The sequence below is a fragment of the Astyanax mexicanus genome, chromosome 23, assembly GCF_023375975.1.
Source record: "Astyanax mexicanus isolate ESR-SI-001 chromosome 23, AstMex3_surface, whole genome shotgun sequence".
Lineage (NCBI taxonomy): Eukaryota > Metazoa > Chordata > Actinopteri > Characiformes > Acestrorhamphidae > Astyanax > Astyanax mexicanus.
Window position 1 is genome coordinate 24,609,019 of NC_064430.1, and position 12,185 is coordinate 24,621,203.

General features: G+C 40.5%; 1 protein-coding gene across 1 annotated transcript; it reads right to left on the minus strand.

Annotated features, from left to right (window-relative positions):
* Positions 1-1,015: 1,015 nt before the first annotated feature.
* On the minus strand, positions 1,016-11,397 carry si:dkey-56m19.5 (fibrous sheath CABYR-binding protein). Its single transcript, XM_007235916.4, has 2 exons — positions 11,259-11,397; positions 1,016-3,782 (listed from the first exon to the last, which is right to left on the minus strand). Exon 2 carries the CDS (start codon positions 3,772-3,774, stop codon positions 1,828-1,830), a length of 1,947 nt encoding a protein of 648 aa, XP_007235978.3. The 5' UTR covers positions 3,775-3,782; positions 11,259-11,397; the 3' UTR covers positions 1,016-1,827.
* Between the last annotated feature and the right edge of the window lie 788 nt (positions 11,398-12,185).

A 12,185-nucleotide genomic window follows, 5' to 3' on the forward strand; every position in this document is an offset into this window, starting at 1 on the left:
CCCAACTCTGAATGAGTTCAACTCAAAACCCCCACTCTGAATGAGTTCAACTCAAAACCCCCACTCTGAATGAGTTCAACTCAAAACCCCCACTCTGAATGAGTTCAACTCAAAACCCCCACTCTGAATGAGTTCAACTCAAACCTCCATCTCTGAATGAGTTCAACTCAAAACCCCAACTCTGAATGAGTTCAACTCAAAACCCCCACTCTGAATGAGTTCAACTCAAACCTCCATCTCTGAATGAGTTCAACTCAAAACCCCACTCTGAATGAGTTCAACTCAAAACCCCAACTCTGAATGAGTTCAACTCAAAACCCCAACTCTGAATGAGTTCAACTCAAACCTCCATCTCTGAATGAGTTCAACTCAAAACCCCCACTCTGAATTAGTTCAACTCAAACCTCCATCTCTGAATGAGTTCAACTCAAAACCCCATGGGTTAATCTTAAACCCCCACTCTGAAAATGTTCCTCCTAAACCTCCACTTAATAAGTTAATGAATTAATCTCAAACCCTCACTCTTTACAAATTCACCTCAGACCCCCACTCTAATTAATTAATTCATTTATTTCAAACCCCCACTCTAAATGAGTTCTTCTTCTAAACCTCCACTCTAAATCTTAAAGCTCAATGTTTTTATCCTAAAACCCCCACTTTAAATGAGTTAATGTTAAAACCCCTATTCTAAATAAGTTCACTATTAAACCCCCACTTTAAATATTAAAATCCAGAGTCTAAACGAGATTATTTAAACCCCCACTCTAAATGTGTTCATCCTAAAACTCCCACTGTAATGAGTTCATCTTAAAACCCCCATTCCTACTCCAAAAAGGTTGAAACCTAGTTTCTGTGTTACTTAAATCAGCCACTATTTCTGGCTAAACAAATTTACAGAGTCAATGACACTTGGGTCAGCAGTGCAGGGGTCATCCACCTGAAACATTCTGCCAATCAGAGCCCATGATAAGCACGCATCCCAAACCCAAACACAGCACCTGAACCACATCAGTCGTAAGGTTTCTCATACATTTATTTGAAATACGTTTTTCATTTTTTAAATATAACACAAGATAACAAAAGACCATCTCCGTCTTTAGGCACTCGTTCCGGGCAATGATGAAAGATGGAAGGTGTGGAAATAAAACCACCAAGGTTTAAAGGTACAAGAGTCTTTTTTTTATATATTTTTTTAAGCCAAGCCATCACGATAAAAACATTCCTGACGGTTTTGGCCCCGTCCCGTTTAAAAGCTGAAGATCGTTACGTGGATACGGAAGAAAAAGGATATGTGAAATCTAAATTAGATTATATACTATTAAAAGCTAACCCAATAACCCAGGTTCATATTCACAGTCTGATTCACACGCAAACACAAGACTATTCATTCCAATCATGTTTCCATTTTTTTCTGTATTTTTTTTTTTATTTAGAATTTTTTTAACGTCCAGTTTTTTTTTTAACGTTTACTTCTGTGGTCAGTTGATGCATAACTATTGTTCACATTTTTCTGGTTTATATATTCACCAGCACAGCCTTCGTCAAACAGAGCAGGGTACAAACACTTCAAATACTGCTCTCTCGCTCCTTCCCTCTTTTTCAGCTTCTCTGTAATTCTCTCTCTCGCTCTTTTTTTGTCGCTCTCTCCGCTCTGGAGTGGTTTCGCTTCTTTTTCGGGTTGACCAGAATACCAGAATGCCTGAGAAGACCACGACAGGCATTTTGGACGTTTATTTTCAGAAAGCCTGTGTTGTTTGTTGGACGCCATTTTTTCTTTTTGTTGTAAATTGCATCAGTGTGGAATTCACATTATACGGTTGTCTTATTTCACGCCGTATCGATGGCCTGGCTGACCACCAGATCTGCGGTGGGGTCAGCAGCTAGGCTTAGATCCTTTTTCAGGTCACAGTCAGTGTGTTCTTGAGCTGCGTGTTTTTCCACCTCTACTCCGTTCACACACTCCTGGGCATCTCCATTGGCGTTTCCATTGACCTTCTCCTTACAATCCCCGTTGACTTTAGGTTCAGGCTCTGAGGGTTCTTGCACCTCCTCTACTCCAGCGCCGTCACACTCTCCGTTGTCCAACTTCTCTTCCGTATCGGCAGGGGCGGGGCCGGGTTCCTCAGCCGAAAGCTCATTGGCTGAAACCGATTCAGAAATCACAATCTCAGGAATGAGCTCTTCGCTCTCTGGCTCTTTCTCTTTCTCCGCAGGTTCAGGTTCAGAAGCAACAGCAGGTTCAGGTTCAGGTTCTGGAGTTGCAGCGACGGGCTCAGGTTCCTGAACCTCTGGGACCGATACTTGCTCAGCTTCCATGGTGCTCAGAACCTCCTGGACGGCTTCTTCCACTACCTGTACTGCTGCAAGCTCTTCGGGGGAAGCTGCAGGCTCTTCTGGGGTGGCTGCAGGTTCCTCAGGTGCAGTGGCAGGCTCTTCTGGTTCAGGTTCTTTTGGTGCAGCTACAGGTTCTTCTGGTTCAGGTTCGTTTGGTACAGCAATTGGCTCTTCTGGTGCAGCCTTAGGTTCTTCAGGTTCGGCAGCTACTGGTTTTGTTTCTGGTTCCTCGACTGCAACTTCAGGTTCTGCTGATTGTGGTTCTTGTGGGGGATCTACAGGCTCCTCTGGGGCAGCTATAGGTTCCTCTCTGGTGGGTTCTGGTTCTGCAGCAGTTGGTTCTTGTGATAGAGCTTCAGGCTCTGGTGGTGAAGCTGCTGGTTCTTCTGGAGCAGGGACAGATTCCACTTGCGTAGCTATTGCCTCCACTGGGACAACTGAAGGCTCTTCAGGGGCTGGTGGAGCCTCTGCTTCAGGTGGTACAGATTCCACTGGACTTGATACAGTCTCCACTGGGGCAGGTACTGATTCCACTGGGGCAGGAACCTCCTCAACTGGGGAAGATACAGTCTCCACTGGGGCAGGAACCTCCTCGACTGGGGAAGGTACAGTCTCCACTGGGGCAGGAACAGATTCCACTGGGGCAGGTACTGATTCCACTGTGACAGAAACATCCTCAACTGTAGCAGGAACCTCCTCAACTGGGGAAGATACAGTCTCTGCTGGGGCAGGTACTGATTCCACTTGGGCAGGTACTGATTCCACTGTGGCAGGTACTGATTCCACTGGGGCAGGTACTGATTCCACTGGGGCAGGTGCAGGTTCAGGTTCCACAGAGGCAGGTACTGATTCCACTGGGGCAGGTGCAGGTTCAGGTTCCACAGAGGCAGCTACAGTCTCTGCTGGGGCAGGTGCCGGTTCTTTGGGGGCAGGTGCATCCTCTTCCGGGGCTGAGGCAGATTCCACTACTGGAGCACTTACAGTCCCTACCGTGGAAGCTGCTGGTTCCTCTGGTGGAGGCACTGGTTCCTCTGGTACAGATTTAGCCTCAACTGTGACAGGTGCAGCCTCCACCGGTGCTGCCGCTGGTTTCTCCGGTGCAGCCTCTGGCTCTTTTGGAGCCTGTTCCTCTGTGGCAGGTGCCACCGCGTGTGCCTCCACTGCAGTCACAGGTTGCTGGGCACTTTCTGTAGGTTCTTTCTTCTCCTCTACCTTTTCCTCCGATGGTGCAGCTTCTGGTTCTGCTGGTTCTCCTGCCGCTGGAGTTTCAGCAGAACCAGCAGTCTCCTGTTGTGTTGTGTTGGCCCCAGCCTTGTTGGCCTCAGTGGGTTCATCCTTCTGCTCGGTAGCTGATGTGGTAACCACTGCACTCTCCTCCTTTTTGTCCTTGGGGTCGCTGACATCATATCCCTTCTTCTTCTTGCTCAGCTTGCCACCCATGATGTGTCCTAAAAAAACAAGATAAATATAGTTTAGTCCATGTTCTAGAAAACTTGGAAGTGATTCAGTGACTCAAGAGTGTCAGAAACCATGGACAACGGCTCCTTTAAGTTGCTGCCAATAGATTAGGACTCTCCATAGCAGAGAAACATAAACCTAAGGGTACCAAGCCAGCTGGAGAGCAGTGGATTTTTTTAGTTTTAAAGATGGTGCTCGAATCTGAAGTCACTAAAGACCAATTTATAGTTCTACAGCAGCCTACGCCCTACAACCCTCGCCCACACCTTTCCGTCTTAACTTCTTCGCAGTAGATAACACTTTGACTCAACACAGAAGTATAAACCTGCTTTAATTCTATTGTTATTTCTTCACTAAGCACAATCAACCAAATTCGCACAGCAATGCTTTAAAATCTAGTAGAAAGTCTTCCTTGGACAGTAGAGACAGTAGATAAATAGCAGGATAAACTCTCTTTAAGACCTTCGATTTTAGAAGAAACTCTTAGTGGGAAGTGTCCTAATGCCCTTAAATGAAAGTATGTAAACTCAAGTATTTTCAATACCAATTTCAACAAAAAACTGAAAAATACTTTTGTGTAATACACCTGATTTTATAAGAAGCTTAAAAATAGACCCAAAAAAGTGCCCCAATATTAATGTATAGTATGTATATTTTTTATCACATGTGCCCTGGATCATGCTAACTGGTGTATGTAAGCTTCCATTGCATTATTTGTTAGCTACATTGATGGATAGAAACTTTATTGATCCTTTATTGATCTTTACTGAGGGAAATTATGGATATCCAGTAGCAGGTTTACATGGTACACTGGTGTTACAAAAGAAGGATTTAAGGAGTTAAAAACACTGTAAAACAACAATGAACAATATTTACTGTGCATACTGAGAGGATGACTGATGTCAGACACACAGACAATGCAAGAACGCAGTTATATAATAATTTAGCAGTGCAAATAGTGAGCAACAAATAAATTAGTAGTGCAGAATAGTGCCAAACCTTAAAAATAATATAATAGGGCATCTCGGGGGTGTGTCTGCATTAGCTTGTTAGCTTGTTCCAGTTGAAAACAAAGGAAAGTCAACTTGAGACACCACAAATTTCTTGGCTGATTAATCAAATTTCTGCTAAAATAAAATCTTTTCACATTTGATTTTTGTCCAGGCGATCACTTTAATCAGCGCTGATGTAGGCGAGGAAGATAAAAGTATAAAAAAAAGCACCGCAAACGCCTGCCAACATTTCCGTCTTCTTTTTAAAGGACATTCAAAGTTACCTAAAGCAAACTCTGCCAAGTAGAGAGCGAGCGAATGCGGTGCAGACTCCACTGAGTGAGTGAGTGAAGGGGGGTGGACAAAAGACGAATGGCTAATCGGCTACTGGAGGGAGCTTCACATGGTTCTTGTAAACTCCAAACTCGACTCTTGTGAGCGTAGCTGTGGAATGTGGAGTAAGCAGTCTGCCAAGAGAGTGGCCATTCTTCACTCGGAGACGTTTCAGAACGCTTACAGAACCTCTCTGTGAGAAGCTGAAGCAGATCGGCTACTTTTAAAAACCCTGACCTCTGAGTCCTGGGAAAATCGGAACGCCAGGAAGGGATTTAGAGAGTCAGGCGGGCAGGGAAAAAAGAGGGAAAGATCTGCTGGTACAATCGGCCCAAATTCTCGTCTGACTGTTACACTGACTGATCTGTTCTGGTCAGGGCTGGGATGATCAATCAGGAACAAAAGCAATCAGTCAATAAGTATCATTAACATTCAGTAGTTTCTATTATACAGTATACATTTTTTTATAACATAGTTATTTTATTTTTTTTTTATCCCACAAGTAATTTAAAAGTTAAATTTAAAAAGGGCTTTTTAAAGTAAGTTCCTACTTTCTCCAGAGGGGGCGACAAATCACTAGTAAATACAGTACATTCAAAATAAATTAATAAAATAAATACACAAAATGTTTTCTTAAAAATGCAATTACAAGCATATACTCATGTTTTTGTATAAAACTAAAATGTTTTTCAGTCAGACGGATAATAAATAAATAAATAAGTAGGTAAATACATTACAATACTATACAAAGCTATAACTCAAAAATATGTTGCTTGCTGTACATTAGTATTAACACCTACATCAGCGATCTCGCGGACTCGTTTTGGGCAAAGACATCTTGTAAAAAATAAATACATTAAAACATTGACAGAAAGAGTTTCTTACTATTGTTCTCTAAATGTAGAGATATGTAGAGAAGAAGTGAAATTCTAATTTTGTGGTCTTATTTATTTTGTGCATTTTTAATATTTAATTTTATTGTAGTAACTATACGTGTAGTTGTTATGTTCTTCTTCAGTTTCTTAGAAAAAATGCTCTTAAATTCACTTTGCAGGCATATAAATGTGTGTATAAATGGGTTTTTGAGGACATTTTTCAAAAATAAATTTGTTTGGTTTGTATTCTATAAATATGGGTTTCAACTGAGACAGGTTTAAAAAAATATATATTTATTTGCTCCATTACATTGTTTTATTTTACAATTGTATATTTGTATACAAAATTATAATCTTGGTAAGCTACTGATGTTTACAAAATGGATAAAAGTTTTTTTTAACTGAATATGTAGTAATTTTATATTTATTATTTTTGTTTTTTTTATATTTGTAATTTTTTTAATTAATCAAGCATTTTTGTGCTTTTTCATATCGCCAAGAATATTAAAATAATGATATTATTAAATCATGATATTATTGGACATGATAATGATATTTTTTTGAGGCCATATTGTCCACTCCTACTCTAAATGTAAATTTCAGGCATGTGGTCCGGAGCTCTGTAGCTGTTTTGGAACAGTTAGTTAGTGTGTTCAGTGCAGTCAGGAGATAAGAACGGCTAAAAATGTCTGATTAGATAAAACACAGCCGAGCACACAAGGCCTCCAACACTGGAGTCTCTTATTTCAACATCAAAAACTACAGAGTTCCTAAATCACAGTGCAATGCTAAAGTTTTACACACGTATACGAGGTCAAAAGGTCAACCTGATTTATAAAGGTTAAGCTTATAGACTAAAAGTAGACGTCCCTGACCATCTCTCACTTTATAGAGTTCTGAAAAGCAGAAGAACTGGTTTCGACATCCTGTAACTTCCCGTTTATGAAATAAAATTCCTAAAAAAGGAACCTACTGATGACTTTTGATGAACCAGCATGGACTACTTCTTTAAATCATACACAATTATGGAAGTTGGTAATCGATACAGCAGGAATTAAGTAATAACATATTGATAAATGTACAAATATGCAACAAACATCAATAATATGCAGATATGCAGGTGTATATTAAGGACATGAGTGGTGTTTAAGGTTCCACAAACCACGGACCAAATTATGGTCTGACCAAAAGAACCATGAAGCCTAAACTTGGTCGGGTTAGTTGGCAAGTTTAAAGACTTTTAACCCAATTACAGGGATTTTAGCAAGGTTATCATCACTTAATAAACAATAGAAGAAAAAAGAAATGGTGTTGTGCTGAAATTTACCTCCCCTGTGCGGCAGTATAGATACAACAGATTACGGTGCTGGTGATTCTGTATCTACTGTAACTGTAAATTCCGAGGAGTCCGAGGAGAATCTGTTCTACACTCATACTGCTGCAGGATAAACCTACATTCAAAGGAAGTCAGATTCTGGCATGGAGGCAGAATTCAGCACAACACCTGGAAATGCAAGTCTCTGGTCTAAAAACACACCAATATTGAGACTCCGCCCACACAGGTGATGATGGCAGGTTGTAATAAAGTTCTTTAATGTGCTCAGTCACTAAACTGCAGTCTGAAACCAAAACTAAATGGACCTAACGTACAATATACAATATAACAATTACACATCAGCTGACCTCACTGTACCTCACTCTACCTCACTCTAACTTGGTCAACCTTACTACCTTGATCTACAATCTACCGCTACCTACCTCTGTCATGGTCTACTTCGCTCTGTCCCGCTCTAACACAGTCTAAATTGCTCTACTTTACTATAACCTGCTCAACTCTCTGTACCTCATTTTGCCTCGTTCTACCTCATTCTACCTAACTTTCCCTTGATCGTATTCGCTCTGCCTCACTCGACCAAACTCTGCCTCACTCTAAATCGCTCTACTTCACTATAACCTGCTCAACTTTCTCTGCCTCGCTATACCTCATTTTGCTTCACTCTACCTCATTCTGCTTTAATCTACCTTGCTCTACATCACTTTATCTCACTCTGCCTCACTCTAACTTGGTCAACCTCACTACCTCGCTCTACACTCTACCTCTACCCAACTCTGCCTTGGTCTATTTTGCTCTGCTTCGCTCTAACTCACTCTAAATTGCTCTATTTCACTATAACCTGCTCAACTCACTCTACCTCACTCTACCTCATTCTGCCTCGCTCTACCTCATTCTGCCTCGCTCTACCTCATTTTACCTAACTCTAATCTCACTACCTATTCCTCACGTTTTGTCATGTGAGCAATCTATTGCTTTAAGTGGGTAATGCAGTTTGAGTTTGTAATTTGACAATGTATCAATCCTGAAAGATCATATTGCGATAAAAATAAAAAATGTGATTAATCGTACAGCTCTACAATGCACATTGATTTTTGACAATACATTTAATTTGGGATTGAATAGTTCACAGATGTCAATCTGCACAGCAGCCACAATATCACACTATGACTTTATAAAATACCAATATTTACGATATCTTGCCCACCCCTGAGTATTTAAAGCTACAGTTTTGATGCAAAGGCCTTTATTCAAACCTCTTCAATGACACTTGCATGTCCAACAGCTGGGTGGGGGTGAAGGGGGGGTGTTGTAAGTGCATTAGGCACTCCACCAGAAGGGTAATTATGAGGGGGGGAGGTGCAGGATTGGGGTAATTACACTGGGAGCTGTCCATAGTGCTGCACCGGGGCAACTAAAGCCGTATGCGCAGTCATGCACCAAGCCCATGCACCAATCAATCCGACAAGAGCGCACACATCTGCAGCCTGCGCAGACACGCCGGCCGGCTACCCGCTCCCTCGACTCATTTAAACAGCGCTCTGCAGGATATTTACCATATTAAATCTGCTGTAATTCAGATAAACCTTTAATATAAAACTCATACAGCCTGGGAGACAGTGGGACGGCATGGTGGGATAAAGATAAGCAGCCCAGATTCTGCTGACTCCAGCAGTGAGAAGCACATGGTGGTCCACACTGGGCGTACTGGCGTACTGATAGACTGTAGAGCATATCTGTGCAGATCTGATTGGATGGTTTAATAGAGGAAGGGAAAGCACTGAGAGCGTGAGGCCGAAGCAAAAATGATGGAACAGCCTAAGAATGTGTTTATCCGATGTGTTTCACTTCCATATAAGTGAAAATTAATATAATTACTGTCTTATATTTAGTGTTCCTTGAAAGTAAAAAAAATTAAACCCTGTTTTTCTTTTTCTAATGCTTTAAATGTAGTTCCATCAAAAATATATAAATAAAATCATATAAAGATGGGTAATTATTAATTAAGTATTATTATAAATATTGTAGATCATGACTAAATGTGTGTAAATATCTATAATATGTAATCTGCTAAATTAATATCTAAAATTACATATGGATATTTTATGTCTTTATATATTTTCCTAATAAAAAAATATTTATTTCAGCTATGTCTTGGCCGATGATTAAATATATATTTATATATCACGATACAGGGGTAGCGATATATATTGCAGTATTGTAATCAAGGCGATACACTGTGATTTTTTAAATAAAATGTTAGAAAATAAAACATGCAATTATAAGCACTGTCTAACACCAATCTTTGATTCTAAAGTATTAATAATTTTTTTTTCAGAATCGAGAATATTTTCAAATATGAATTTTTTTGGTCTAACCAGAACTGAAAAAAAAATATTTGAAAAGATAATCAATGCTTAAATGCAGATTTTCATCACCAATTTGCCACTTTTTCATCATCGCATGGGTTAATGTGGAAATCTGAAGGTATTTTTGTCTTGATTGTCAAAAAAAGAACAATTACAACACGCTTTTGTCTGACTGATATATTTAATATCCCAGTATTATGCAATATATTGCAGTATTGTAATACAAAGCAAGGTGGTACACTGTGATTTTTTAATGAAATGTTAAGGAAAATTATGAGCCATTATGAGCACTGTCTGACACCAATCTTGAATCTAGTGTTAATATTTTTTTTTTTTTTCATTTTCAAATATGATTAAATTTTTGATCAAAACCAGAACTGAAGAAAATTGAACATTTGGACAGATACTTTTATGCATCAATTTGCCACTTTTTCACCATTGCATGGGTTTATTGTGTGAATCTAAATGAATTTTGGCTGTTTTTTTTTTTAAGAAAATAAAATTAAAATTGTCAGATTTATATAATAATATCCCAGTAGCCACAATGTCATTTTTTTACTAATTCTAAACACGGGTTCTAATTCTAGTAGCCAAATATTCGATGCACACACATTTTATGTATGTATATATAATGTATATTATACATCCATAAAAAGCATCAGGTCTTTTGGTGTGATCCGCCTCTCTGAAGCTCTGCCACGCTTTAACCACAGCAGAGGGCAATTCAAGGGTGGTAAGAAATTCTCTGTAAAAAGCCAAATGCCCCCTGACTGTAACCCCCCCACTCCCTCTCTCTCTCTCCTCCTTTGTTCCCTCTCTCGCCCCCTGCAGCCTCATGGCCTCCCACCACAGATGGGCAAATTAAAAACTGCTGCAGAGCGAGTTTAATCCGGAGCTGAAATCAGAAAATCAGGGGAAAGAAAAGTAGCTACAGGAACCTGTGGGCAAAGATCTGCCCGGCTGGATACACTGCACACACACACACACACACACACACATACCAGCCCCCCCCCACACACACACACTATCTTAATACACATACACTTATATCTACAGCTTTACACTATCATGTATTACACTAACTACATTACATTACATTTCATTACATTACTCAGCATTACATACCAATTACATTACAATTACACTACAATTACATTTCCCTTTTAAACTGGATTCGCTAAGCTTTTCACATCCCATTACCCTCCCCACCCACTACCTCCATAGCTTCTATTCACTATTACATTTAATATAATAAATGTAATCAGTATTTTCTAACATCTGGATTTTATTCTAAGATCTAAACAGTTAATTCAGTTTGAGTTAATATAAATCTATATCTTGCAAAACTGGAGTGTGGAGAACAAAGAGCAGCAGAGAGTGAACAGCAGAGAGTGAGCATCCACCCCAGCCTGCCTCCCTCTCACCCACTCTCTCACTCTCCCCCAGTCACACCGGCACCCGGCACGTGCTCTACTACTACTACACCACGCGCACACTCTCGCTCGCGCACAGAAAAAGCACCCTAAAACCGGTAAAAAATAAAATAAAGAAAATTTGGACCGACCTGAATGAGAACCGGGGGAATGATCCGGATTATAAAGCGGAGTGATGCGGGTCCAGCTGCTGCTCTTCTCGGCTCGCGCTGCTCCTCCTCCTCTAAAGAACAGCTCCGTCTGTGGCCATGTGGCTCTACAACCCCCCTCCTCCTTCCGCCCCCCCTCATCCTAAACCACTCCCCCTCCTCATCATAAACCCCTCCCCCTCTAAGGACACATACTTCTCTACGTTACGTTTGGTTTTAGAGCAGCGGTCCTCCACGCTTCAGAATTTCACATTTCCACCCTTCAGACCTCCACCATTCAGTCTTTCAAACCTCCATCTTTCAGATCTACACATCTCTACCCTTCAGATCTACACATCTCCATCCTTCATACTTTCTTATCTCCACCTTTCAGACTTCCACATCTCCACTATTCAAACCTCCACACCTCCATCCTTTAGAACTCCACACCTTAGCCCTTTAGAACTCCACACCTCCATCCTCCAGACCTCCACCCATTATAGCTCCACATCTCCACCTTTCAGACCTTCACATCTCCATCCTTCAGGTTTCTACACCACCACCCTTTAGAACTTCAGATCTCCATCCTTCAGACCTCTACACATCTCCACCCTTCAGACCTCCACATCTCCATCTTTCAGATCTACATCTTTCAGAACTCCACACCTCAGATCTCCACACTTCAGAACTCCACATCTCCACCTTTAAGACCTCCACACCTATAGTCCAGTAAAGCAGTTTTAAATATTTTTCTTCTCTAAAAACTAATAAAAAAATTTAAATCAGCACATACTTTGAACAGTATGACTGTAAATAGCTGCCAGTGTTTTTGTATGATGGGAATTTTCATATTAGCAAAATATTAGAAAGAAAAACACTCTCTGTGACTAGCATGGCCACGTTTGTCAACAAGCTTAATCAAATTAATCA